Raw genomic sequence first — 27,471 nt, forward strand, 5'->3', positions numbered from 1 at the left:
TTGATTCCAATACACTATAAACTCTAGGCATGACGACTGCTTTCTAGGAAAATATATATAAATAAACCTTGACCGAAGAATAGGTAGAAAATCTGACTAAATCAATGACCACAGATAATATTGGAAAGATTATTTAACCATACTCTCCCAAAATGTGCCAGAACCCAGAAAAGATGAAAAGCTTCTGAATTCATGGTTAATACTATCTTTACACCAAAACAGGGTAATACTGATGGGTCTTGTTGCTCTTCTCCCTGATAGAAGTTTTGTTCCATCTCTTATGCTCCTTGCCTCTCTGCCCTCACTCTACCCCACTCTCTAGTTTCCAGAGCGGCAGCATGTGACAAAGAGAAGCAATGGACAAGATAGGGAAAAAAGTCAACAAATAGGTTAGATCTATGAAAAGGATTAGCAGTGACTTGGAAATGCTCTTTAGGGCTTCAGTAGTATCACAGCCACTGTAACCTATGTCTGTATCTTCCGCCAGCCAGAGTCCCACACCCACCATTCTGCCCAGCGCCTCTAGAACCTAGGTTTACCTCGTGTTCACATGCAGCTCACTGAGCAGTTCACTTCGCGTATAGTCCCAGGACAGTTCCACTGCACCCAGGTAGTATCTTCTGATGGCACTGAAGCTGCATGGCCAGAGGCACAGAAAGAGGCAGGTACAGAGCTTGATGTGCATGGCTCTGATGGCTGGAAAATATTTGACTGGAGAAGTGAAAAATCAGTTCTCTAAAAACATCCTAGGCTTCCAGGAGGCAAAAAAAAAAAAAAAAAGGTAAATTTTCTACGATTTTGTGAAATGTCCCAAAGTTTTCGGAAAGGACTTTAGGGGACTTAAGAACGGCATGAGAGCTCAGCAGTGGCAGATAGGATTGCTTCCTTTTGGGCGATGGGAAGCTGCCACAGGAAGAAGTGAGTAGGAAGAGGAAGGCTGAGCTCAAGCTTAACCCGTTCACCTCTGAAAGCAGCAGGGGCCCAAGACTGTTGCTTTGCTCAGAACCTTGGAGAAAAGGAAGAATTGGGTTCAGGTGAAGAGGAGCACCAAACTGTCTTCATATTCCTGGTGGCCTCCAACCCTCTTTCTTAGCAGCAGGAAGAAGAGACACTCAGGATGTCAAAGATTCTGGAATCCGTGCATGAGCAAGAGCAACCCTCATGCTAAGAGTTGCCCCTGCTTCTCCCCTTGCCCCTCATGCAGACACCACTGAATGACCTTTAAAACCATAAAGCAGATCCAGTCACTTCTTTGCCCAGAACCCTCCACTGGCTTCTGACCTCATTCAGAGCAATAGCTTACATTTGGACCATGTGCTAGAGTCTTCCCTAAGGGTTTCCCTGGTGGCTCAGACGGTAAAGCATCTGCCTACAATGTGGGAGACCCAGGTTCGATCCCTAGGTAGGGAAGATCCCCTGGAGAAGGCAATGGCCACCCACTCTGGTACTCTTGCTTAGAAAATTACATGGATGGAGGAGTCTGGTGGCCTACAGTCCATGGGGTCACAAAGAGTCAGATACGACTGAGCGACTGAACTGAACTATGTCAGATGCTTTACACATTATGTGATTTAATCCTCACAGTGAGGCTGCAAAGTAAGTACAGGTGCACCATCTAAGGGACAGAGTGGTTAAGTGGTTCGCCAAAGAGCACACAATGGTTCATTTGTCCTAATCAGACATGGTTCTACGCAAACACCGTCCCAGGCACCGGGTGCACAGCAGGGAAAACCATCAACAGGGGTCCCTTATGCATGTCAGGTGAACTAAGAACTGCGCCCCCAAAGAAAGTAAAGTATGAGAAGGGGAAGGAGGGATGAACCAGGTCGCAATTTTAAATGCCGATGGTCATGGGATGCGTACCTTATGCGCAAGTGACTTGTACACTGAAGGCTCTAGGTAGCCATGGTAGGGTTCTGAGCAAGGGAGGATCGTGATCTCTGGCCACAGCCGTGAGGATCGGGTTTAACGGTACGAAAGCAGGTGGCCTGTTCGCTGAGGGCCATTTGGGCTGAGATGGAAGCATTGGAATAAGAGCAAGGTTTCTGGCAGGGCGGTGTTGCCTTGAACTAGGACGGAGTCACAGCGACAACTGTCGCTTGGGGCTGGGGCAGTGATAAGTACGTGCTCAGTGTTGACATGAACAACTACCACGAGCCCGCCTTTCAACTTTTTCGTAAAGGAAAGAGCGAAACAGCGTTCGCGAGGGAAAGGCCACGTAACGTTTCGCGGGGAACCGAAAGGAACCCTCTTCCCAGCAACCGGCGAGCGAGACCGGAAGTGGGGAGCCAGTGCGGCCGCCAAAGACCTTCGGCTTACGCGCGGCCCGGCCCGCCGGGGGGCGGGGCCACTGCACTTGTAGCCCCGCCCACCGGAGCTTTGTGACGCGCCAGCGCGCCGAGAAGGGGAGGGGACAGCCCGCACCCCGCCCGGCCTCTTCCGCCGCTGCCGTGGGAATGGAAACATCTACCCCACGTACCGGAAGCCAGCTCGCGCAGACGGCGGCGCGCCACTCCGCGTCCTCCCGCAGCGAAGCTTCGCGGGTGTCATCGCGAGACGAGCTCGCTGAAATGGCCGCCGCCAGTCAAGGTAAGGGCGGGCGCGGGCCCCCGTGGCGCCTAGAGGAGCCGCCTTCCCGGGCTCCGGAAAGGGACAGGCTCCACTCCTCCCAGGCCAGCCCGCGTCCTCCTCCCCGAGAAGCGCGCGCGGCGAAGGGTTGGGGGAGGGCGCTGGAGCTCGGGCCGGGCCCAGCCAAGGTCAGCGGCCGCGCTGGAGCCGACCTTTTCCGGGGGGTCGGCGCGGGGCAGGCTCCTCTGCCTTCCGGCCCCGCCCCGGCAACCTGGGCTTGGCAACTTTTGGTTTGTGTTCTCGGAAGCGGTCGGGAACCCAGAGACTTCAGGCGGGTCATTCTGTGTGCGAGCTGCCCCTCTTGGCGCTTTGATGGGTTTGAAAGTGGACACAGGATACGGTTCTTTGAAATCGTCTGTGTAGTCTGTATAGTCAGGAGTCCCAGAAAAAGACAAAAAACAGAGTCCCTGTAATCAAACACACAGTGGACCAAGTCTTCCTGCTTCTTGTCCCACTGTGAATGCTGCAGACTATATTCAGTTCAGTACTGTCTCATAGGGCTTCCCTGGTGGCTTAGATGGTAAAGCGTCTGCCTGCAATGCTGGAGACCCGGGTTCGATCCCTGGGTCGGGAAGATCCTCTGGAGAAGGAAATGGCCACCCGCTCCAGTACTCTTGCCTGGAAAATTCCATGGACGGAGGAGCCTGGTGGGCTGCAGTCCATGGGGTCGCAAGGAGTCGGACACGACTGAGCGACTTCACTTTCACTGTCTTACAGAGCCATCACCGAAAACTCATATATGCTTGTATGAGTTTTATAAACTTACATAAACAAGGTTACAGAAATTCTGTTTAAAACACAAGAGTGGAAGGACTCAGAATTCATTCTTTCTTATTTGCCATGTTTCACTGTTACCAGTACTCTTCGGTTATGGACAGCTGTCATGTCCATGTGGTGGAAATAGCCTTTTCTAGCTCCGCATTCAGTGCCGTCACAATTTCGTGATGTCACGCCCTGGCTGTGCGTGTCCAAGACAGACAGACAGACACACACCAGTCTGCCCCCGCCCCAGCTCTGCGTTTAGCACCATCACAATTCCATGATGTCAGGCCCTGGCTGTGGGTGTGCAACACACAGTCTGCCCCCCCCTACACACAGCAGTCTACCACTCTACACCAGTCTGCACACACACACACAGACACATGCTCACACCAGTCTGTTCACAGACACACTGACACACACACACCAGTCTGCCCCCACCACACACACTAGTCTGCCCCGTCCCAGCTCTGCGTTCAGTGCCGTCGCAGTTCAGTGATGTCACGCTCTTACTGTTCCTGTGCAACACACACACACACACACACACACCAGTCTGTACACACACACACTGATACACACACCAGTCTGTCCCCCACACACCAGTCTACCTCCCCCACCAGTCTGCACACACACACACACACACACACACACGGCTGCCCTTGCCCCAGCTTCTCATTCAGCACCATGCCCTGAATTCAGTGATGTCATGCCCTGGCTGTGCATGTGCAACACACACCAGTCTGCCCCCCTCCGCCACAGACACCAATCTGCACATGTGCACACACACACCAGTCTGCCCCCACCCCAGCTCCGTGTTCAGTGCCATCACAATTCAGCAATGTCAGGCCCTGGCTGTGCATGTGCAACACACACACCCACACACACCAGTGTGCCCCCCCCACACCAGTCTGCCCCCTGCCACCACCACACACACACCAGTCTGCCCACACACACCAGTCTGCCCACACACACCAGTCTGCCCACACACACACGTACCCCAATCTGCACATGTGCACACACACACATCTGCCTCCACCCCAGCTCCGCGTTCAGCACCATCACAATTCTGTGATGTCATGCCCTGGCTGTGGGTGTGCACGACACATCAGCCTGTCCCCACCCCATCACGATCCTTCCACGTTTCCCAGCACACCACGGAATTGCAGTGACTCTAAGGTGTTGGTAAAGAGTCAACCTGCAATGTGGGAGACTTGGGTTCAATATCTGGGTCAGGAAGATCCCCTGGGGAAGGAAATGGCAACCCACTCCAGTGTTCTTGCCTGGAAAATCCCATAGACAGAGAAGCCTGGTGGGCTACAGACCATGGGGTCACAAAGACTCAGACACGACTGAATGATGAGCATTTGCAAGGTGTTGGTATCCATAAGGGAGTTTCTGCAGAGCAGACTGCCCTCAATTTACTAAAAATGTGTAGCGAATAAGATATTTGCACTTAGGAAATAGTGGTGAGAAACCTTGATGTTGACAGTAGGGATTTGTCTTTATCATACTGATGATCACTAATCCTGTAATCCTTTCTGCCCCCACTGGCAATCAAGGCTGCTAACTTTTCCACATAGCACTTGGCAGCATTTGTTGAATGACTGAGTCACTTTGGGTGAACTCAGTGTCTCTGATTTGACCCGTTTGGGCTGGAGCCCTCTCTTAAGCTAAGGGTCTTGACGTTAAAACAAAACTCAAAACTCTTGCTTGTTTTCAGTGATGTTCTTTAACCCAGGGAGAGATTTTCTTCTTCAACACAGCATTAATGTGTTGTGGTTGCATTGGAAGAAAAATTGTCATTTAACTACTGCTTAGGCCATACAGGGCTTCCCAGGGGCTCAGTGGTAAAGAATATGCTTGCCAATGCAGGAGATGCAGGTTCGATCCCTGGGTGGAAGGAAATGGCAACCCATTCCAGTATTCTGGCCTGGCAAATCCCATGGGACAGACGAGCTTGGCGTGCTACAGTCCATGGGGGTCACAAAGAGTCAGACAGGACTGAGCAACTGAACAACAGTAGGCCCTAGAAAATCCAGTTCCTTAAACACCTGTAGTTTGGTTTTGCTAAATTGGGATCTGTGGTCCGCCTTGAATTAATTCTTCAATTGTATTTTGGGCATTGTGTCAAGTAAGGATTGACCTTTTGTCTTCATTAGTACAGATACCTAGTAGTTCTCACACCATGTGTTGAAAACTTTCTTTCCCTAGTAAATAACTTTTGTGCTGTGTTACTGACAATCAGATGACTATATGCGTAGATCTACTTCTAGACTCTGGGTTCTATTCCATTGGTAGATTTCTCTATACTTATGTGAGTTCTGCACTGGCAAATAGAGTAGTTGTATAATTCTTGAAATTAGTTACCTCTGTGTTACTGTAATTTTGTAAGAAGTCTTGAAATGCTTTGAACTTTATTTTTTTTTCTCCCACAGTTTTGGTCGTTGGTGGCACATTGTGTTTTCCTAAGTGATTTCAGCAATATTTTCACATTCCCCCATACTTTTCTTTTTCCCAGTGTGACTTTGATACTCAGCAGTACTGGGGTCTATCTATATTGCCCCTTGAATCTTGAGTGGAAGTTTGTGACTGCTCCAACAGAATACAGTGGAAATAAAACTGCATGGCTTTGGAGGCTGGGTTTGAAATGATAATGAAGCTTCTGCCTAGCCCTTGAGTTTCCTCACTGTCTTATTCACTTTCTTGAGACAGGCACCCCTGACCCTAGCCACCAGGTGGTAAGGAAGCCCAAACTAACCCTGAGCAATGCAGCCTGTATGTGTGGATGGAATAGATGATCCCAGACCCCTGCCTGAGATTGCCACTCTGCAGTGTTTTGTCATTTACAGTATAGAGTTCTTGTACCTCCTTCATGAAATTTATTTTCCTACAGAGAGAGGGATTAAACTTTTAACTTTTTCCCCCTTTGAGGGTACATAGATCACTTAACTTCTGAGCCTTCACTTCTTAACTATAAAATGGGGTTAACAAATTGTACCTTGTTCTGTACCTGCTTTGTTCTGTGGGTTTAGTTATACCTGTTTATTCCTGAGCACATTGCCTGGTCAATAGTAACAGTTCTCTTCAGTGGCCAGCCACTTAGTACCTAGAGTTTCTGAATTTGTTGAGCTACTAAATAGTATCGAGTTATTCCTGAAAAAGAGAGACAAGTGAAGAAAATCCATTTCATTTAGGAGGCATGATTAAGTTCTCCTACCAGTTTTTCCTGGGTCCTTTTGGGGGTTTTTCAGCTTGAGAGGAGAAACTGGAGTACTCATTCTAAATTGTGGAGATTTTTTTTTTCCCCCTCCAAGATATTTGTTGATTTTTGTCTGATTTTCAAAAGTTGCTGGTCCGAATTTCCAAGTGAATTTGCTATTTAAAACAGATAAGTATTTAGAGGTTCTTATTACAGCTGTCTCTGTTTCCTTAAATGTCTCTTAATCTAGGCTAGGAATGTTAGTGATTTATTGTGACAGTAACTGTTTTCTTATGCAGTATCTTAATTCTTGTAGGAAACTTTGAGGGAAAGTTTGAGTCACTGGACCTTGCAGAACTTGCTAAAAAGCAGCCATGGTGGCGCACGCTGTTTGGGCAGGAATCTGGGCCTTCAGCTGAAAAGTATAGTGTGGCAACCCAGCTGTTAATTGGAGGTGTCACTGGATGGTAAGTGATGGAAACGATGTCCAGTGTCTGTTTTTGGCACAATGCAGTGTTTTGGTCATAGAAACCATCTCCTGAAACCAATGAAAACACGTTAAATTTTGTGAAATTGATCAGTGTTTTGCTCATAGAAACCATCTCCTTTAACCAGTGAAAACACTGACTTTTGTCCAGTTGATCAGTGTTTTGGTCATAGAAACCATTTCCTGTAACCAATGAAAACACGTTAACTTTTGTAAAATTGACCAGTGTTTTGGTCATAGAAACCATCTCCTTTAACCACTGAAAACACATTGACTTTTGTGCAGTTGATCAGTGTTTTGGTCATAGAAACCATCTCCTTTAACCATTGAAAACACAGTAACTTTTATGCAGTTGGTCAGTGTTTTGCTCATAGAAACCATCTCCTGTAACCAATGAAAACACATTGACTTTTGTGCAACTGATCACCTCATGTGTTGTATACATCTACACATAATGGTCAAGTGCTATTTAATGGTTATACATGGTATTCACTACTTGCCAGGTACAATTTTAAGGATATAGATCCTGCATTTCCTGCTCACAACAACTCTGAAATGGGTGTTGCTATGATCTATTGTCATTTCATAGAAACTAAGGCTTAGAAAGTGGGCTTCCATGAGAGCTCAGTTGGTAAAGAAGCTGCCTGCAATGCAGGAGACCCCAGTTCGATTCCTGGGTCGGGAAGATCCCCTGGAGAAGGGATAAGCTACCCACTCCAGTGTGCTTGGGCTTCCCTGGTGGCTCAGCTGGGAAAGAATCTGCCTGCAATGTGGGAGACCTGGGTTTGATCCCTGGGTTGGGAAGATCCCCTGGAGAAGGGAAAGGCTACCCACTCCAGTTTTCTGGCCTGGAGAATTCCATGGACTGTATAAGTCCATGGGGTCACAAAGAGTCAGACACAACTGAGTGACTTTCATTTCACAATACCTGAAAAGGTGTACTTGTCCAGGACAACATAGTGCTTTGAATCACTATAGATCACTTGGCATCTTCTAGAATCATATGTGAATGGAATTATGCAGTGTGTATTCTTTTTTTTTTTTTTTTAATCTGGCTTCCTTCACTGAGCATACTAATTTCGAGGTTCAGCTGTGCTGTTGTGTGTATCACTAGTTCATTTCCTTTTATTGCTGAGTATTAGTCTACTGTATGGATAAAATAGTTCGTCCATTCCCCTTGATGATACTGGTTTGTTTGCACTTTGGAGCTAAAACTGCTGTTCACGTTTGTGTACCCATCTTTGTATGATTATATGCTGTCCATTTCTTGTGGGTAAATACCTCGAAAAGGTATGGTTGAGTCATAGGTGAATGTCTTAACTTTTTTAAGACTTTTCAAGCAGTTTTCTAAAGTACCATCTTACGTCTCCCCCAGCAGTGTATTAGAGTTCCAGTTTCTCTACATCCTAACACTGGGTATAATATCTTTTTTGTTAAGTGTAGTTGATTTACAGTATTGTATTACTTTCAGATACACAAGTGTAGTGATTCAGTATTTCTGCTGGTTAAACTCCATTCTTACAAGATAATGTAAGAATTCTGACAAGATAACGGCTCTAGTTTTCCTGTGCTATACAATATATCCTGGTTGCTTATCTAGTTGATATATGGTAGTTCTGATCCCCTAGCCCTATCTTGCCCCTTCCCACTTCCTTCTGCCACTGGTAAACACTGGTTTGTTCTCTATGTCTTTCAGTCTATTTCTGGCATAATGTGTTTTTTACTACAACCATCCTAGTAGCTGTGAAGTGATATCTCATTGTAGTTTTAATTTACATTTTTCTGATGAATAATGATATTGAATATTTTTTTCATGGGCTTGTTTTTACTATCCATCTATTTTTGGTGAGGTATGTTTAGATATTTTCTACATATTTTTATTGGGGAGTTGGTTTTTTCTCACTACTGGGTAGTGAGATTTCTTTATATTCTGGATACATGTATTTGCAAATACATGATTTGCAAATATATTCTTCTACTTTATAGCTTTTTATTATTTTGACAGTGTCTTTCAAAAAACAGAAGATCTTAATCTTGAAATACCACTTATCAACTCTTTCTTTTATAGCTGTGGCTTTTGGTGTCATGTCGGAGAATATTTACCTAATCCAGGGTCGCCAAAAGTTTCTTCTGTGTTTTCTTCTATATGATATATCGGTTTAGATTTTTCATTTAGTTCCGTGATCTGTTTTGATTAACTTTTGTATATGTTGCTGTGAATCATTGTTCATCGCTTACATTATAGAAATGCAATTGCATATTGATCGTGCACGCTGCAGCTTTGACAGAGTCACTAGTTTGAAGAGCTGGGGGTCCCCAAGACTACTCTCATGTGTGACAATTGCCTTGGAGGATCTACAGAACTTACTGAGAGCTGGTATATTCGTGATTATGACTTTTTACCACAAAAGGATACAGATTAAAATCAACCAAGGGAAGAGCCACATGGGGCAAGGTTCAGGAAAGTGGAGTCTGTATGTTTAAAGCAGGTTTCTTGTAAACAGCATGTAGGTGGGTTTTCCTGTTTTCATTCCACTTTGACAATCTGTTCATTTTAATTAGAGTGCTTAGACGGTTTCTGGAGAAGGAAATGGCAACCCACTCCAGTATTCTTGCCTGAAGAATCCCATGGACAGAGGAATCCCATGGACAGAGGAATCCCATGGGCTACAGTCCATGGGGAGTGACTAACACACAGGCTGTTTACATTTAAGTTTATTTTCCTTATTATCAGGTTTAAATTTATTATCATGGTATTCTTTTCTTTTGGATCAGGTGTGTGTGTGTAATAAACATAAGTATACTGTGTACACACACACACACATATATATATATATATATATATATATATATTTTAATTAAGGTGAAATTCACCCAAAAGAAAACTGACCTTTTAGAGTGTACAGTTCAGTGGCATTTAGTCCATTCACAGCTTTGTGTAACCATGGCCTCTCTCTAGGTTCAAAATAAATCATACACTCTGTGACCTTCTGTGTCTGGCTTTCCCTGAGAGCATGTTTTTGATGTTCATTCACGTTATGGTGTGCATTGGGACTGCTTTCCTTGTTACAGCTACATCTCACCAACACTATTTTCTCAAGTAAAAAAAATTATTATAGCCATTTTAGCGGGCGTGATCTGGGCCTGACATGGTGACTACTGATGTTGAGCATCTTTCCATGTGTGTGTTGGCCATCTCTGCCTCTGATCTGGAGAAATGGAGTTGTTTTGTCTTTCTATTCTTCAGTTGTAAGAATTCTTTGCTTGGGATATTTGAGACTTGCCAGGGCTGCAGTCCATGGGGTTGCTAAGGGTTGGACACGACTGAGCGACTTCACTTTCATGCATTGGAGAAGGAAATGGCAACCCACTCCAGTGTTCTTGCCTGGAGAATCCCAGGGACGGGGGAGCCTGGTGGTCTGCCGTCTATGGGGTTGCACAGAGTCAGACACAACTGAAGCGACTTAGCAGCAGCAGCAGACCTGAATGAAAACATTTTGTTCTATTAAGTTGTCTTTCTAGTTTCTGGATAAAGTCCTTTCTAGAAAATTTGATTTATTGAATTGGCTGTACTGGATCTCTGTTGCTGTGTGTGGGCTTTCTCTAGTTGCAGTTCCCAGGCTCTGGGCATAGAGGCTTGGTTGCCTCATGGCATCTGGAATCTTCCTGGATCAGGGATTGAACCCGTGTCGCCTGCATTGGACATTCGCAACGGGACCTCCAAGGAAGTGCGATAATGTCCTTTAATGGACAGAATTTTTAGTTTTGATGAAGTCCAGTTTTCTTTGTGCTTAGTTGTTCTGCTGCTGCTGAGTCACATGAAAAGTTAAACTGAAAGTGGCTCAGTTGTGTCCGACTCTTTGTGACCCCAGGGACTTATAGTCCTTGGAATTCTCCAGGCCAGAATACTGGAGTGGGTAACCTTTCTCTTCTCTAGGGGATCTTCCCAACCCAGGGATTGAACCCAGGTGTCCCACATCGCAGGCGGATTCATTATCAGATGAGCCACCAGGGAAGCCTGTAATTCTGTTTATGTCCTTTCTTGGTTTATTAGCTATGTCTTTTCATTGTGTGATTTTTGTGGTTGCTTTAGGATTTATAGGATGTATCTTCTTTTTATCAGAGTCTGTCATCAAGAGAAATACCAGTTCACATAGACTGTGGTGCTCTTATAACAGTATACTTCCATTTAACTCCTTTACCCTTGATTTTCATTGTCATACATTTAACATGTATATGTTATTAATCCATAATACATTCTTATTATTTTTCATTGAATATTTAATTCTTATATTTTTAAACAGGAGCCTGGCAGGGTCTCTGGGGTTGCAGGAGTCGGACACGACTTGCGACTAAACCACCACATATTGTAAATAATGAAAATGAAACCTTTCAATTTACTCTCACAGTTTCTTTTGCTCATCATGCTTTTGTGTGTATCTGCATTTCTAGCTGGTATCATTTTCCTCTGCCTGAAAGATTTCTTTTTAGTATTCTTTGTTCTTTTGGTCTGCTAGTGATGATTTCTTTTTCAGATTTTGTGTATCTGAGAAAGGTCTTCATCTTTGTTTTTTTGCAAGATATTTTTACTGGATACAGACTAGAACATTTTCCTCATTATTTATTCAAATATTTTTCTATCCTTCAACAATTCCCAATAAGACAGGTATTACACTGCTTGAAATTTTCCTGAGGTTCACTGACACTTAAGTTTTTAAAAAGTTTTTATTTTGAGATAACTATAGCTTCACAGGTGCTTGTAAAAATAACCCGGAGAGAGCCCATCCTCCAGCTTTCCCCAATGTATAACTAATTCAGTATTACAGGCATGTTCATGTATTTTTCTGTTTCATTTTGATAGTGTGTATTTCTATGTCACATTTACTGATTTTTTTCTACTTTGATCTAAACAGCAATTTGATCAAGCATAGTGTTCATCTCAGACACTATAGTTTTCACCTCTAGAAGTTTGATTTTCATCTTGGCAAAATATGTTCCTTGTCCCTACCTATTATATACAGCCTTTCCTCTAGCTTCTTGAACACGTGAAATATAGTCAGGGTAACTGCTGTTTTTGTCCATGTTGTATCTTTGGTGCCACTTCTAGGTTGCTTTCAGCTGATTTATTTTTTTCCTCATCATGGGCCTTTTTTTCGGCTCTGCATGCCTGATAATTTTAATTGGATAGCAGTATTGTGCATTTTACCTTACTGGATGCTGGGTATCTTTTTTATTCCTCATATAATTGATTCTGGCTCTGGGGTACATTGATAGACCACTTTACCAAATTCCACATGTGTCCTATACTTTATTCTCTAGAACTAATTTTAAAGATGAAAAGGGCCTCCCTTGGTGGGCCAGTGGCTGAGACTCTGTGATCCCTGGTCAGGCAAGTAAATCCCACGTGGAGCAACTGAGTTCACATGCCATGACTCACATGTTGCAGCGAAGGCCAAATGCAGAAATGAATACACGCCACCACTGTCTGCTTCATCATTCGGGGCAGAATCCTGTCCCATTTCTGATACAAGTCCTTTAGGCTCGAACGCAGTCATGTTTTTTTCCCTCCATCACATGGCCTTAGTACAGACGCCTGGCATGTCTCCTCCGTTTTTCTGATCCATTCTCCACCACGTTGCCAGAGTTCTCTGAGAAATGCACGTTGGGCATTTCAAGGGATAATAGCCAGGACATAGAAGCAACCTAGATGTCCATCGACAGACGAATGGATAAGAAAGCTGTGGTACATATACACAATGGAATATTCAGTTCAATTCAGTCACTCAGTCGTGTCCGAATCTTTCAACCCAATGATTCCCTGCACCCCAGGCTTCCCTGTCCATCACCAACTCCTGGAGTTTACTCAAATTCATGGCCATGGAGTCGGTGATGCAATCCAGCCATCTCATCCTCTGTCATCCCCTTCTCCTCCTGCCACCAATCCCTCCGAGCATTAGGGTCTTTTCCAATGAGTCAACTCTTCGCATCAGGTGGCCAAAGTATTGGAGTTTCAGATTCAGCATCAGTCCTTCCAATGAACACCCAGGACTGAACTCCTTTAGAATGGACTGGTTGGATCTCATTGCAGTCCAAGGGACTCTCAGGAGTCTTCTCCAACACCACAGTTCAAAAGCATCAATTCTTCGGCGCTCAGCTTTCTTCACAGTCCAATGTCACATACATACATGACTACAGGAAAAACCATATCCTTGACTACACAGACCTTTGTTGGCAAAGTAATGTTTCTGCTTTTCAATATGCTATCTAGGTTGGTCATAACTTTCCTTTCAAGGAGTAAGCATCTTTTAATTTCATGGCTGTAATCACCATCTGCAGTGATTTTGGAGCCCAAAAAAATAAAGTCTGACACTGTTTCCACTGTTTCCCCATCTATTTCCCATGAAGTGATGGGGCCAGATGCCATGATCTTCGTTTTCTGAATGTTGAGCTTTAAACCACCTTTTCACTCTCCTCTTTCACTTTCATCAAGAGGCTTTTTAGTTCCTCTTCACTTTCTGCCATAAGGGTGGTATCATCTGCATATCTGAGGTTATTGAGATTTCTCCCGGCAATCTTGATTCCAGCTTGTGCTTCTTCCAGCCAGTGTTTCTCATGATGTATTCTGCATAGAAGTTAAATAAGCAGGGTGACAATATACAGCCTTGCTGTACTCCTTCTCCTATTTGGAACCAGTCTGTTGTTCCATGTCCAGTTCTAACTGTTGCTTCCTGACCTGCATACAGATTTCTCAAGAGGCAGGTCAGGTGGTCTGGTATTCCCATCTCTTTCAGAATTTTCCACAGTTTTTTGTGATCCACACAGTCAAAGGCTTTGGCATAGCCAATAAAGCAGAAGTAGATGTTTTTCTGGAACTCTCTTGCTTTTTCCATGATCCAGCAGATGTTGGCAATTTGGTCTCTGGTTCCTCTGCCTTTTCTAAAACCAGCTTGAACATCAGGGAGTTCACGGTTCACGTATTGCTGAAGCCTGGCTTGGAGAATTTTGAGCATTACTTTACTAGCGTGTGAGATGAGTGCAATTGTGTAGTAGTTTGAGCATTCTCTGGCATTGCGTTTCTTTGGGCTTGGAATGAAAACTGACCTTTTCCAGTCCTGTGGCCACTGCTGAGTTTTCCGAATTTGCTGGCATATTGAGTGCAGCACTTCCACAGCATCATCTTTCAGGATTTGAAATAGCTCAACTGGAATTCCATCACCTCCACTAGCTTTGTTCATAGTGATGCTTTCTTTTTTTTTTTTTTTTCATAGTGATGCTTTCTTAGGTCCACTTGACTTCATATTCCAGGATGTCTGGCTCTAGGTGACTGATCACACCATCGTGATTATCTGGGTCATGAATATCTTTTTTGTACAGTTTTTCTTTGTATTCTTGCCACCTCTTCTTAATATCTTCTGCTTCTGTTAGGTCCATACCATTTCTGTCCTTTATCGAGCCCATCTTTGCATGAAATGTTCCCTTGGTATCTCTAAATTTCTTGAAGAGATCTCTAGTCTTTCCCATTCTGTTCTTTTCCTCTATTTCTTTGAATTGATCGCTGAGGGAGGCTTCTTATCTCTTCTTGCTATTCTTTGGAACTCTGCATTCAGATGCTTATATCTTTCCTTTTCTCCTTGCTTTTTGCTTCTCTTCTTTTCACAGCTATTTGTAAGGCCTCCTCAGACAGCCATTTTGCTTTTTGGCATTACTTTCTCTTGGGGATGGTCTTGATCCCTGTCTCCTGTACAATGTCATGAACCTCTGTCCATAGTTATCAGGCATGCTGTCTATCAGATCTAGTTCCTTAAATCTATTTCTCACTTCCATTGTATAATCATAAGGGGTTTGATTTAGGTCATACCTGAATGGTCTAGTGGTTTTCCCTAATTCCTTCAATTTAAGTCTGAATTTGGCAATAAGGAGTGCATGATCTGAGCCACAGTCAGCTCCCGGTCTTGTTTTTGCTGACTGTATAGAGCTGCTCCATTTTTGGCTGCAAAGAATATAATAAATCTGATTTTGGTGTTGACCATCTGGTGATGTCCATGTGTAGAGTCTTCTCTTGTGTTGTTGGAAGAGGGTGTTTGCTATGACCAGTGCGTTCTCTTGGCAAAACTATTAGCCTTTGCCCTGCTTCATTCTGTATTCCAAGGCCAAATTTGCCTGTTACTCCAGGTGTTTCTTGACTTCCTACTTTTGCATTCCAGTCCCTTATAGTGAAAAGGACATCTTTTTTGGGTGTTAGTTCTAAAAGGTCTTGGAGGTCTTCATAGAACTGTTCAACTTCAGTTTCTTCAGTGTTACTGGTTGGGGCATAGGGTTGGATCACTATGATATTGAATGGTTTGCCTTGGAAATGAACAGAGATCATTCTGTTGTTTTGGGGATTGCATCCAAGTACTACATTTCGGACTCTTGTTGACCATGATGGCTACTCCATTTCTTCTGAGGGATTCCTGCCTGCAGTAGTAGATATAATGGTCATCTGAGTTAAATTCACCCATTCCAGCCCATTTTAGTTCGCTGATTCCTAGAATGTCGACGTTCACTCTTGCCATCTCCTGTTTGACCACTTCCAATTTGCCTTGATTCATGGATCTAACATTCCAGGTTCCTATGCAATATTGCTCTTTACAGCATCAGACCTTGGCTTCTGTCACCAGTCACATCCACAACTGGGTATTGTTTTTGCTTTGGCTCCGTCCCTTCATTCTTTCTGGAGTTATTTCTCCACTGATCTCCAGTAGCATATTGGGCACCTACCGACCTAGGGAGTTCCTTTTTCAGTATCCTATGATTTTGCTTTTTCATACTGTTCATGGGGTTCTCAAGGCAAGAATACTGAAGTAGTTTGTCATTCCCTTCTCCAGTGGACCACATTCTGTCAGACCTCTCCACCATGACCCATGTGTCTTGGGTGGCCCCAGCACAGCATGGCTTAGTCTCATCGAGTTAGACAAGGCTGTGGTCCATGTGATCACATTGGCTAGTTTTCTGTGATTATGGTTTCAGTGTGTCTGCCCTCTGATGTCCTCTCGCAACACCTACCGTCTTACTTGGTTTTCTCTTACCTTGGACATGGGATATCTCTTCATGGCTGACCGTCTTACTTGGTTTTCTCTTACCTTGGACATGGGATATCTTTTCATGGCTGATCCGCTGCTCCTTACCTTGGACGAGGGGCATCTCCTCAAGGCCACCCCTCTTGACCTTGAACGTGGAATAGCTCTTCTCGGCCCTACTGTGTCTCAGCCATTAAAAAGAATACATTTGAGTCAGTTCTAATAGGTGGATGAAACTGGAGCCTATTATACAGAATGAAGTAAGTCAGAAAGAAAAACACCAGTACAGTATATTAACACATATATATAGAATTTAGAAAGATGGTAAGGATCACTCTATATGTGAGACAGCAAAAGAGACAGATGTAAAGAACAGTCTTTTGGACTCTGTGTGAGAAGGCAAGGGTGGGAGGATTTGAGAGAATAGCATTGAAACATGAATATTATATGCGAAATAGATCGCCAGTCCAGGTTCGATGCATGAGACAGGGTGCTCAGGGCTGGTGCACTGGGATGACCCAAAAGGATGGGATGGGGAGGGAGGTTCAGAATGGGCAACAGATGTATACCCATGGCTGATTCATGTAAATGTATGGCAGAAAACACTACAATATTGTTAAGTAATTAGCCTCCAATTAAAATAAAAAAAAATTTTTTAAGAAATAAAGGTATTTGCTCAAGACCGCAGAATGAAGTAGGTAGAGCCAATATCTCAGTCTGGGTCTTTCTGAGTTCCAAATCTCTGCCGTTTCCTCCCTCTGGAGGGGACTGGCTGTATGTCCTATGCAGCAGGAAGTTGGCTGGATCGTCCCAAGGTAAGACGTGAATGTTGTCAGAAGTCCACATGTGTGCTTCTCTGACAGCTGGTCCCTTTGTTTTTTGTAGGTGCACAGGTTTCATATTCCAGAAGGTTGGAAAACTGGCTGCAACGGCTGTGGGAGGTGGATTTTTTCTGCTTCAGGTCTGTACGGAAAATGTTCCTGGATGCTTGGCTGTAGCTGGGGGAGGTGCAATCTAGCCCTGGCTCTGTGACACTGAATAGTTTCATGTAATTTTTGAAAGGATGATGGCCTTTTGAGTCCAACTTATCAAGTATCATGAGATGGATTCTTTTGTCATTTATAACATGGGAACATGAGTATGTATTTCTTATCATCTCTCCCTTCCAGGGTTTTTAAGACTGCTTGAAAGATGAAGCAGGTGTGGTTTCAAAAATCCCCAGTGTGATGCAAGCGCCCTGTGATCTGACTTATTCTTAGACACTAAGCTGGTGAGACATGAGGGCTAAATGACCCTATGGTCAGATGGTCTGTGCTGTCCCTTGGCCTGGAGTTTGTATTTGAATAATTGCCTGCTGGTTCCCTGAGGCCAACCCTGTTTACTTGGTTTGCAAACCTGACTCCACATTGGAATAACCTGGGCGTTTGACACAACACCAAGGCTTGGGGCCTGGCCTACCCACCTCCATCTGATTTCAGAGCCTGTGGGCTTCCCTGGTGGCTCAGCTGGTAAAGAATCTGCCTTCAGTGCAGGAGCCTGGGTTCAGTTCTTGAGTTGGGAAGATCTGGGGGAGGGCAGGGCAACCTGCTTTGGTGTTCTGGCCTGGAGAATCCCCATGGACAGAGGAGCCTGGTGGGCCACAGTCCGCGGGGTTGCAAAGAGTCGATGGGACTGCGCAACTCAGCCCAGCACCAGCATGCTGGTCTATTGGAATATTTTCCAGCTTCTGAGGTGCAGCTGAGCTGGCGAATGCCTGCTTTGTAGGAGCCATAGTTCGTAGACTTGTGCTGGGATCCCATTTTAGCAGGTAGTCCCATGTGAGATTCGCAATTTGAGTGACTTCTCCCAGTGGGTCAGGGTTCACCAGGGATTCAGCTGTCATTGTCCTGGTGTCGAAAGGGGTGAGAGTAAGGAAGGATGGTGACAACCCGGAAGGAAACAAGAAGGAGTGAGGAGGTGCTCGTCATTATCTTTCCTGGGTGATCACAGACCGTGTGGCAGGTGGGACACAAGGGTCTGTCAACAGGGTAGTCACAGTGTTGGGAGAACAGGGCTTGTCATTTGACATAAGGATCCAGTTTCCTCTCATCTCTGGATGACTGTCCTAGCTGCCTTTCGTGAATGTCTTCCTTTATTTGTACCACTGCCTCTATCATACGTGCAGATTCATCTGTGGGTGGATTGGACTCTGTGTGCTTTGCTGGTCCTTGATAGTTAGCAAGACAGGTTCCTGCATGTATTCTTCAGGGTCATTGTGGCGGCCTCTGTACCTTCACTTCTCCCATTTAAACGTTAGGACAGTTTCCTTGGTGTGTATGCCCAGAAGTGCGATTGCTGGGTCATATGGCAGTTCTCGTGTACCCCAATGTACATTGCAGCACTGTTTATAATAGCCAGGATATGGAAGCAACCTAGATGTCCATCAGCAGACGAACGGATAAGAAAGCTGTGGTACATACACTCAGTGGAGTATTACTCAGCCATTAAAAAGAATACATTTGAATCAGTTCTAATGAGGTGGATGAAACTGGAGCCTATTATACAGAGTGAAGTAAGCCAGAAAGAAAAACACCAATACAGTATACTAATGCATATATATGGAATTTAGAAAGATGGTAACGATAACCCTGTATGCGAGACAGCAAAAGAGACACAGGTGTATAGAAGAGTCTTTTCGACTCTGTGGGAGAGGGCGAGGGTGGGATGATTGGGAGAATGACATTGAAACATGTATATTATCATATGTGAAACGAATCACCAGTCCAGTTCTGATGCATGATACAGGGTGCTCGGGGCTGGTGCACTAGGATGACCCAGAGGGATGAGATGGGGTGGGAGGTGGGAGGGGGGTTCAGGATGGGGAACACATGTACATCCATGGTGGATTCTTGTCAATGTATGGCAAAACCAATACAATATTGTAAAGTAAAATAAATAAATAAAAAATTTTAAAAATATATTAAAATTAAGTCACAGGCTTGTGAATTCCTTTCAGAGACTTTGTTTCCATTTTGATTGGAATTGCATGGGAACCATGTAGATAATTTGGGGAAGAATTAAAATCCTTTATGAGACTGCATCATCTAGGTGTGAACACAGACTCTCTCTCCATTTTTTTCAGTCTTTTGTAGCGTCTTTGCCTAGAATTTTATTTTTTTCCGTATAAATCTTGTCCATCTGTGGCTCAGTTTTATTCCTTATAAGAGCTTGCCTTGCTCTTATGCCTTTCCTCAGCCACTCACCCTTAGTCCTAAAGCTCTCTCGGTTGGACTCAGAATGATACAACTCCTGATGTTGGACATCATCTTATGTGTTTATCTGCTGTCCAGAGCTCCTTTTTGGTGAAGTATCTATTCAGGTCTTTTGCCTGTTTTTTGATTATGTTTTCTGTTACTGTTCTTTTTATTCTGGCCTGTTACTCTCTGTGTCCATCTCTTCTGTGTGTCTTCTCCAATATCCCACTGTCTTGATTGCTGTGAAATCAGGTAGGGTGATTTGGCTGTTCTGATTTCTTTGTCTTCTCATACAGATTGAGAAGCAGCTTGTTTAGATAGCTCTAAAACAGCTTGCTGGGGTTGGGTTTGCAGTAACTCTGGCCTAATTTGGGGCTTCCCTGGTAGCTCAGTTGGCAGAGAATCCACCTGCAATGTGGGAGACCTGGGTTTGACCCCTGGGTTGGGAAGATCCCCTGGAGAAGGGAATGGCTACCCACTCCAGTATTCTGGCCTGGAGAATTCCATGGACTTTATAGTCCATGGGGTCGCAAAAGTAGGACACGACTGAGCGACTTTTACTTTCTTTCACTGGCCTGATCACTTCTATTTTGAGTCTTCCATTCTGTGTACATGGCCTGCCCCTCCATTTATCTTGGTCATCTTTGAGTTCTTTTGTCAACATTTCGTCGTTTTTAGCATAGATATATCCTCTATGATTTTTGTGTAGATTTGCACCTAGCATTCAGTTATTTTGCAACTCTCGTAAAATCTTAAATTTTATTTTCCATTTCCAGTTCACATTGCTAACATTAACATTGCTAATACAGTTGATTTTGTGTATTCATCTTAATAGTGTAGATCCTGGCTACATTCACTTTTGGAGGTGTAGGAATTTGGGGGTTTTGTTGGACTCTTTGAAATTATATAGAGAAACATGTCAACAAATAGTGACAGGTTTTTTTCTTTTTTTCCTTTCTCACCTGGATGCCTCTCATCTCTGGATATAACCAAACCACTCTCTTACAAAGCTGCCGGTTAACCCTCTCAGGAAGAGTGTGGTAGGAGTGTCCATTGCCCTATCTACTTCCCAGCACTGCATTTTCAGTTGTTTATCTATCTCCAATCTGATAAAAAGTTATGGTACCTTGTTAACTGTAATGTTAATTTCCTTGATTACTTACGAAGTTGAACTTCTCCCTTATGTTGGCCACTGTCTTCTGTGAGTTGCCTGTTATCTGTTTTTCAAGTGGGTTTCTTTCTTACTGATCTCTAAAAGAATCTTACTTTTTATCAGTATTAATGTTTGTTTTTTTTTTTTTTTTTTTTTTATTGACGTGTACTGCAAATACTTTCTCCAGCCTGGTTTGGATGATGGATTAGTTGGTGGTGCCATTAACTAGAAGACTTAAGGGCGAGCAGCAGTGCAGAAGACTAAGACAGTGGAGAAAAATTTCAGTATCAGATATTTTGAGCTATCCAGAGAGGTACAATCATATCCAAAATTGGAAGGAGAGAAGTCTTATGTTTGGAGGGTTGGCTGTTTCTTTGTTCCCTGGGTAACACTAGTCCATCAGGAAAAGTCACGCCTGAATCAGTCTTATCCTTTTCTCACATTCGTGATGAAATGCTTCTCACTGAGTCTGTGTGTGTGCCTGTCTTGAGTAAGGGAAGTAGTCATATTCTGTAGGTATATTTGGATGGCTTCTCTCTGTGCCGCTTAAAAGAAATCACTCATGAGTAGTCTCTTTGGGGCCAGGTTCTAGAAGATTTCTGAGCAGAAGTGATTACTACCTAACAGCCTTGCTCTGTTCACATGGTCAAGAAAATCTAGCTTATGTTGGCTTTAAGGTTTCTTTACCTTACCTCTCTACTTACAGTTCTGATTTTCATTTACCATTGTATTTTTTAAGCTAACTTAAAACTTTATCGAGGTGGGTAAGAGTTAAGGTAAAAGAATTGCCAGTAGTCATTGAAGGCCTGTCAATTTCAGGTGCCAGGGATTGGGCCTTGCACATTGGACAGATGATGAGGAGCTGTGGAGCGAATATCATGGTTGTACCAAAACCTGGATGGCATATGTCTCCAAAAAATAGAAACTCAGAAGGGTTTTTTGATAAAGGAGTTTAGTAATTTATCCTGAACAAGAGAAATAACCAGCCTGTGTTTCTCCTCTCTTGCTGTCATTTTTGACACTAAAGCTTGCAAACCATACTGGCTACATCAAAGTGGACTGGCAGCGTGTAGAGAAGGACATGAAGAAGGCCAAGGAACAGCTGAAGATCCGCAAGAGCAACCAGATACCTACAGAGGTCAAGAGCAAAGCAGAGGAGGTGAGGCTTCATTTTATTTCTGTGCAGCCTAAGGGTGTAGACAACTTTGTCTGTACAAAAATGGAGAAGACATACCCGTATGTCAGCCTGGGATGGAGTATCTTTACCTCAGAGGCATTTTCAAAGGGACCAGTAGAAGGTTTGGTGACTTTTATTGGGGATGCAGGCACACATGTGGGTTGATCATCCCTTGAACTAGTTCTTGTCAGGAAGTGAGGAGGATGAGGATGTATGTTTTACTGTATGTTTTACTCTGATCATTTTGATGGGTTTCCCTGGTGGTTCAGATGGTATAGCATCTGCCTGCAATGCAGGAGACCCAGGTTCGATCCCTGGGTTGGGAAGAGCCCCTGGAGAAGGAAATGGCAACCCACTTCAGTACTTTTGCCTGGAAAATTCCATGGACAGGAGCCTGGTAGGCTACAGTCCATGGGGTCGCAAAAAGTCGGACATAACTGAGCAACTTGACCTTTCTGATCATTTTGAGTCATATTTTTGGGTCCATACCCATCTCTGAAGTGTCCAGAATACGTAGCCCAGGGGTTGGTAAGCTTTGTTGTAAAGAGTCAGATGATACGTATTGTCAGCTCTGTACGCTGGGTGGTCTCTGTCACAACTATTGAATTCCAGGGTGTAGGTGAAAATAGCCAGAGACAATGGGTAGGCAGGTGGGTGTGGCTGTGTTGCACCGAAATTATATTAATAAAATTTGGCCCTTGGGCTGTAGTTTGCTAATCCCTGATCTGGTGTACAAAATCAGGTCAGATTATATTGGCTGGTACTGGAGGAACAGGAGAAGACTATCTCTTTTGAAAGATGTATTATATTTTGTTAGGTCTTTATGATCTTTAGAAAATTCTCAAATACTGCAAATAAGTAAAGGCACTTAACTGGAGGAAGTAGACCAGGATCAAGATGTTAAGAAGGTGCCTGATTAATTCTGCAAGGACCCAAGAGACCAGGAATACATCAGCAGATGTTTGCAAGTTGGAAAGCAGTTAGATGAGGCATAGATGACTTAGCAGAATATGAAAATACTGAACAGACAGCTCTGTGTGGTGGTAAGTGCTTGGCCAAAGCTGTCCATTGCTGCCATGCTACTCAGATATAAAAGATAATGACATTTGGCCATTTGCAGCTACACGGATGGACCTGGAGATGATCATACTGAGGGAAGTAAGTCAGAAAGAGAAAAATCCCCTATGATAGCACTTATCAGTGGAATCTGAGATATGACACAAAGGAATATCTCTATGAATAGAGAACAGGCTGGTGGGGGAGGGAAGGGGAGTGTGGGATTAGCAGCTACAGATTATTAAAAACTGTATGGGTTTCTTTGGATGGGTACCAGTCCGGGCCTATTGTATAGTACAGGGAACTGCATCCAGTCTTCTGGGATAAACCGTAATGGAAAAGAATATTTTAAAAAAGAATATATGTGCACAACTGAGTAACTTTGCTGTGTCTAACTTTGCCCAACATTGTAGAAAACCTATACTTTGGTAAAATGAAAAACCAAAACAACGAAGCTATCCATTGCCCAGAGTGGCAGGTGGCCTTTGTAGGGGGCTCACATACTTAGATAGTCCTTCCCCCTTCCATCCCCCTCAAAGTCAAGGTTACAAAAGTTGCACTTTTTTCACCTCTAAATTATTTTTTATTCGGACATGTACAAAAATAATGCATGGTTATCAAAAGCTTCTTTAATGATACAGGAATGTAAACAATAAAAAATAATATTGTTCATGTTTGATTAGAACCTCCTGGTGACTTAACAGTGAACACTTGTAAACTAACGAGAAGGTTTGGAATCGATTCATTCATTCTCCGAGTTTTTGCTCTCCTCTTCTGAGGGAGGGTGGCTGTTCTTGCAGCAAGTCTATTGTCATATTTGGGGTCAGTGTGTAGCAACCAGGAGGCCATCAGGGATTTCAGCGTGAACAGTTGCAGTCAGATGGTGGGATTCAGAGCCAAGGTGTAACAAGTTGAGGCTCATTAGTAAAAAGCATGAATGCAAGCAGGTGTTTCAGAAAATGGTATGATTGTTTTCATCCCCGCCCCCCAGGGCAGATGGCAAGAGACAGTGCCTCTAATAAGGAGGCCAGGGAGGGGGTACTTAGGTTCAGGAAATAAGTAAGCTAGGCTGCAGGGTGTGTTCCCGGTGAACACTTTTCTAAGGTGGTGTTTGCGTGTGGGAGAAGAGGGTGTCTGTCTGCCCTGCTCAGCCAAGTGCAGTTTCGGATGGAGGTTGATTGTGGGCATGTGCGGGAGCAGTAGGGCTCCGAGTCTCAAACAGGCGGGACCTTTCACTGGAGGCAGGAAGCTGTGGGAATCAGAGAAAAAAATCTGATTTCAGAGGAGGGTGTCTGGCTAGACCCGGCAGATCGTGGGTGGGAGGAATGCATGGACGGGTTGGGAGGAGAGATCTCTGCCAGCAGCTTAGCCTAAGACCCGTCAGCTCACCTTCAGATCCCCATCCTCCCCAGTAACAGCGTCCTCAGCTGAGTAATCCACTGTGCTGTCTTCTGTTCCTAGGTGGTGTCGTTTGTGAAGAAGAACGTTCTAGTGACTGGTGGCTTTTTCGGAGGCTTTCTGCTGGGCATGGCATCCTAGAGGGGATGACTTCACCACCAAGAGTCCTACGTTTGCCAACCAGCAGCCTCTCCCCTCCACCCTAGGACAGAAAACTCCTCCTCTTCCTCCTCCCTGTCATGGCGTATCTGAGTGGCTTTGTAGGCATCTGGTGGTTCAAGTTGAGAACGGCCCCACTGCGAGCTTGACGGCAATGGAAGAGACCATAGATGTTAGCGCTTATCTAGCACACTCCCCTGGGACTAATCTGTAGGTCAGCAAGTATATTCCTTTCTCGCGTAAGATACTTACCAGAACATAGGACAAGATGACACACCGAGTGGATCTTCAAAGGTTGCCCCACACTTGATTTGGAAAAGACATTGCAAGCATATAAGATACCTCGTTAAGTTTTGCATGGAAAGGAACTGAATACACTGGCCTTTAAGCTTGAAAGATTTGCAATTGTGGTGTCTACTTTCTCTTTTAGTAGATTTGAGATTACAGAAAGAGAACTACTCTTGGTGTGTGACAGTTGAAAAATCCAAATATGGAATGAACTTGTCCTAAAGTGACATACGATGAGCTGAAGCTGTGTTTGGTGGGAAGGCCTTTGGGAAAACCAAGCAGTCGATAACATTTAGGATGGTCAGACTTAGTGAATCATTTAAAGGCATTCAGATATTATCTAGGGATGTTTTCCACCACACAGGGTAATGCATCTCATGGCTGTTTCCAAAGGGTTTATTGATGGTAAAATAAGTGACTTTAGGTGTAAGAGGGAAGAAGCTCTTGGGCTTTTATTTAATAGAAAGGGTTTGAAGCTTTGAAATGTGAACTTTTCTTTACTTCCAGTCAAAACGTCAGGGGTAACCCATAGCTCCTCTGTGTCAATTCTGTTTCTTTATTCAGAGTTTTAAAATGGTGGCATTGCCAAGCATTAAAAATTTAGAACAGTAGCATCAGAGGTATCTACTGTCTCATGATGACCCCAACTCTTCGAATTTATCTTTAGAATTCAAGTTTATACACACACCCATCCTTAGAAACAAGACATTTTTCTGTAACAACCTTTTACCGTCTGGAATATGCAGTGCAGAAAGGCAAGGCTGTGTCTTCACTTGTATACATGGAGTCAAGCACTTAGTAGATACTCAGTCTGTTGAATATATGAGTAATGAGGTCATAGAAAAGTAGGTGGAAAATGGGGTGATCAGCAGGATTTTTGAGACTTGATGAGTTCTGAGAATGCTGAAAACTCGGAATTACTTCTTAAACTTGCAGGTGATCCCTTGCAAAATGTATGTTTTCAATGCCTTCCTTTTAAAATATTTGCCTTGTAACTTGAATTTGGAAATTGTAGCTACTAGCGGATGTGTGGAATTTTTTAGAATTCATCCGTTTGCATTTTTCTCCTTATTGTAATATTTTAAGGCAACATTAAGTAGTTTTGCTTGTAACATATGTGGATTATATACAAATCATAATGGTATGAGCCACAGTGTCCTATATTTTTGTATAAGAACTCAAAAATTTTTCACTTTTTCTTATGCTCAGACATATGTAAACATAAATGTTCAAATATATATGAAAGTACAGTGACCCCCATGGACCCACCTATAATGATCATCAAAATACAGTTTTATCAGTGGCTTTGCAACAAATAGCAGATGTGTCCCTTTATTATATTTTGGTATGTGTCTTAAACGGTAAGAACTCTTCTTAAAAATCATAAATACATGGATCCACTATTAGATTTATGTGACCCCACCCACACCAATGGAATACTGGGGCTGCAAAAACTGAAGTGCCCTGTGCCCCTTTGGGTTGCAGGTGGGGGTGGGTGGCCTGTCTCTGGTTTCCCTGTCATCCCTGGTATGGTTGAGGTCAGTATTACAAGTTGCTCTCATCATAGTACAGTGAGAATGGCCTGGCCTGCCTACTGTGTGGGGCTACCACTGGTAGCTGTGCCAAGTGGGTGCTGACGTTGGAGAGTGGTAGGGCTCTGGTGCACAGCACTGGTGGCACTTAGTGGAATCCCCGCAGGCCTTTAGGGGTGCCTCTAAATGGATGCTTTTGAACTGTGGTGTTGGAGAAGACTCTTGAGAGTCCCTTGGACTGTAAGGAGATCCAACCAGTCCATCCTAAAGGACATCAGTCCTGAATGTTCATTGGAAGGACTGAGGCTGAAGGTGAAACTCCAATACTTTGGCCACCTGATGGGAAGAGCTGACTAATTGGCAAAGACCTTGATGCTGAGAAAGATGGAAGGTGGGAGGAGAAGGGGACGACAGAGGATGAGATGGTGGGATGGCATCACCAACTCGATGGACATGAGCTTGAGCAAGCTCTGGGAGTTGGTGATGGACAGGGAGGCCTGGTGTGCTGTGGTCCATGGGGTCGCAAAGAGTCGGACACGACTGAGTGACTGAACTGAGCTGAACTAAATGGAGGCCTTGTTGCCAGCAGCTTGGTTTCAGATGGTGAAGTGAGGGTGGTTTTCCCCCAGAGCAGCTTGCCGCCCCTTCCTGCGAAACATGCCAGGACTAGGCAGCTGCACCCATTGATGCTGTGTTTGCCTGTGACTGGCAAGGCGTGTTTAACAAGGCATGTGTTTTCCTCCAGGGCCCAGAATCCAGTATTGTGCTGGGCTTCCTTTTTAGTGATGGGAGCTGAAGAGATGGCAACTTCTCTTGAAGCCTTTCCAGTTGTCCCTTTGACCAAGTTTGGGCGTCTGCTCCCCATTGCTCAGACCTTCCTTCCCTCTGTCCTGGCCTGGCCACCTCTGACAGCTGCCGGCTTTTCTCCCTTTTCACTCCTCACCCCTGAGCCCCCTTGTGTGCCTGCTGTTCCTGCCACTCTTGGGATACCCTGGGACCAGCTCGGATGAGGAGCTGTTCACAGAGGAGGGGAAGAGGGGTCCAGGGTTCACTTTCTGGCTACTGCCTGCTCAGGGCTGACAGATAAGACTCCTGTGTCTTCATTCTTGCTAAGGCTCTGTATCTTCATGGCCGGCACGGCTGAAATTGGAGCAACCTGACTGTGATGCACATCGCTGTGATTATTATAACATGCAGATAAAGATCCCTCCCACCTCCCGTCTGGGTCACGTGTCTGCTCCCACATCCCGACACTTGGCCTCAGGGACGTTGATCAGTAGGACGGGGTGGGAGATTCACTCTCACGTGTGGCCTGTCACCTGGGTAAGAGCCCCGCCTAATGG

At 44.3% G+C, this 27,471-nt stretch overlaps 2 protein-coding genes across 3 annotated transcripts in view; one reads left to right on the forward strand and one right to left on the reverse strand.

Annotated features, from left to right (window-relative positions):
* The window catches only part of F8 (coagulation factor VIII), a 135,170-nt gene extending 134,269 nt beyond the window's left edge, over positions 1–901 (reverse strand). For both annotated transcript variants that reach the window (XR_011446413.1, XM_070291927.1), the window contains exon 1: positions 540–901. Coding sequence is in view for 1 of the 2 variants with exons in the window: in XM_070291927.1 (XP_070148028.1) it covers positions 540–685 (146 nt within the window). In the remaining variant the exon portion in view is untranslated. The remainder of the gene's footprint in view (positions 1–539) is intronic.
* Positions 902–2,372: 1,471 nt separating this feature from the next.
* Positions 2,373–25,912, forward strand: FUNDC2 (FUN14 domain containing 2). Its single transcript, XM_070291930.1, has 5 exons — positions 2,373–2,589; positions 6,903–7,053; positions 17,018–17,093; positions 21,546–21,677; positions 24,213–25,912. The coding sequence occupies exons 1-5, from the start codon at positions 2,457–2,459 to the stop codon at positions 24,288–24,290; spliced, it is 570 nt and encodes a 189-aa protein (XP_070148031.1). The 5' UTR covers positions 2,373–2,456; the 3' UTR covers positions 24,291–25,912.
* Positions 25,913–27,471: the final 1,559 nt, after the last annotated feature.

This window comes from Ovis canadensis, chromosome X, assembly GCF_042477335.2.
Source record: "Ovis canadensis isolate MfBH-ARS-UI-01 breed Bighorn chromosome X, ARS-UI_OviCan_v2, whole genome shotgun sequence".
NCBI classification, from domain to species: Eukaryota; Metazoa; Chordata; class Mammalia; order Artiodactyla; family Bovidae; genus Ovis; species Ovis canadensis.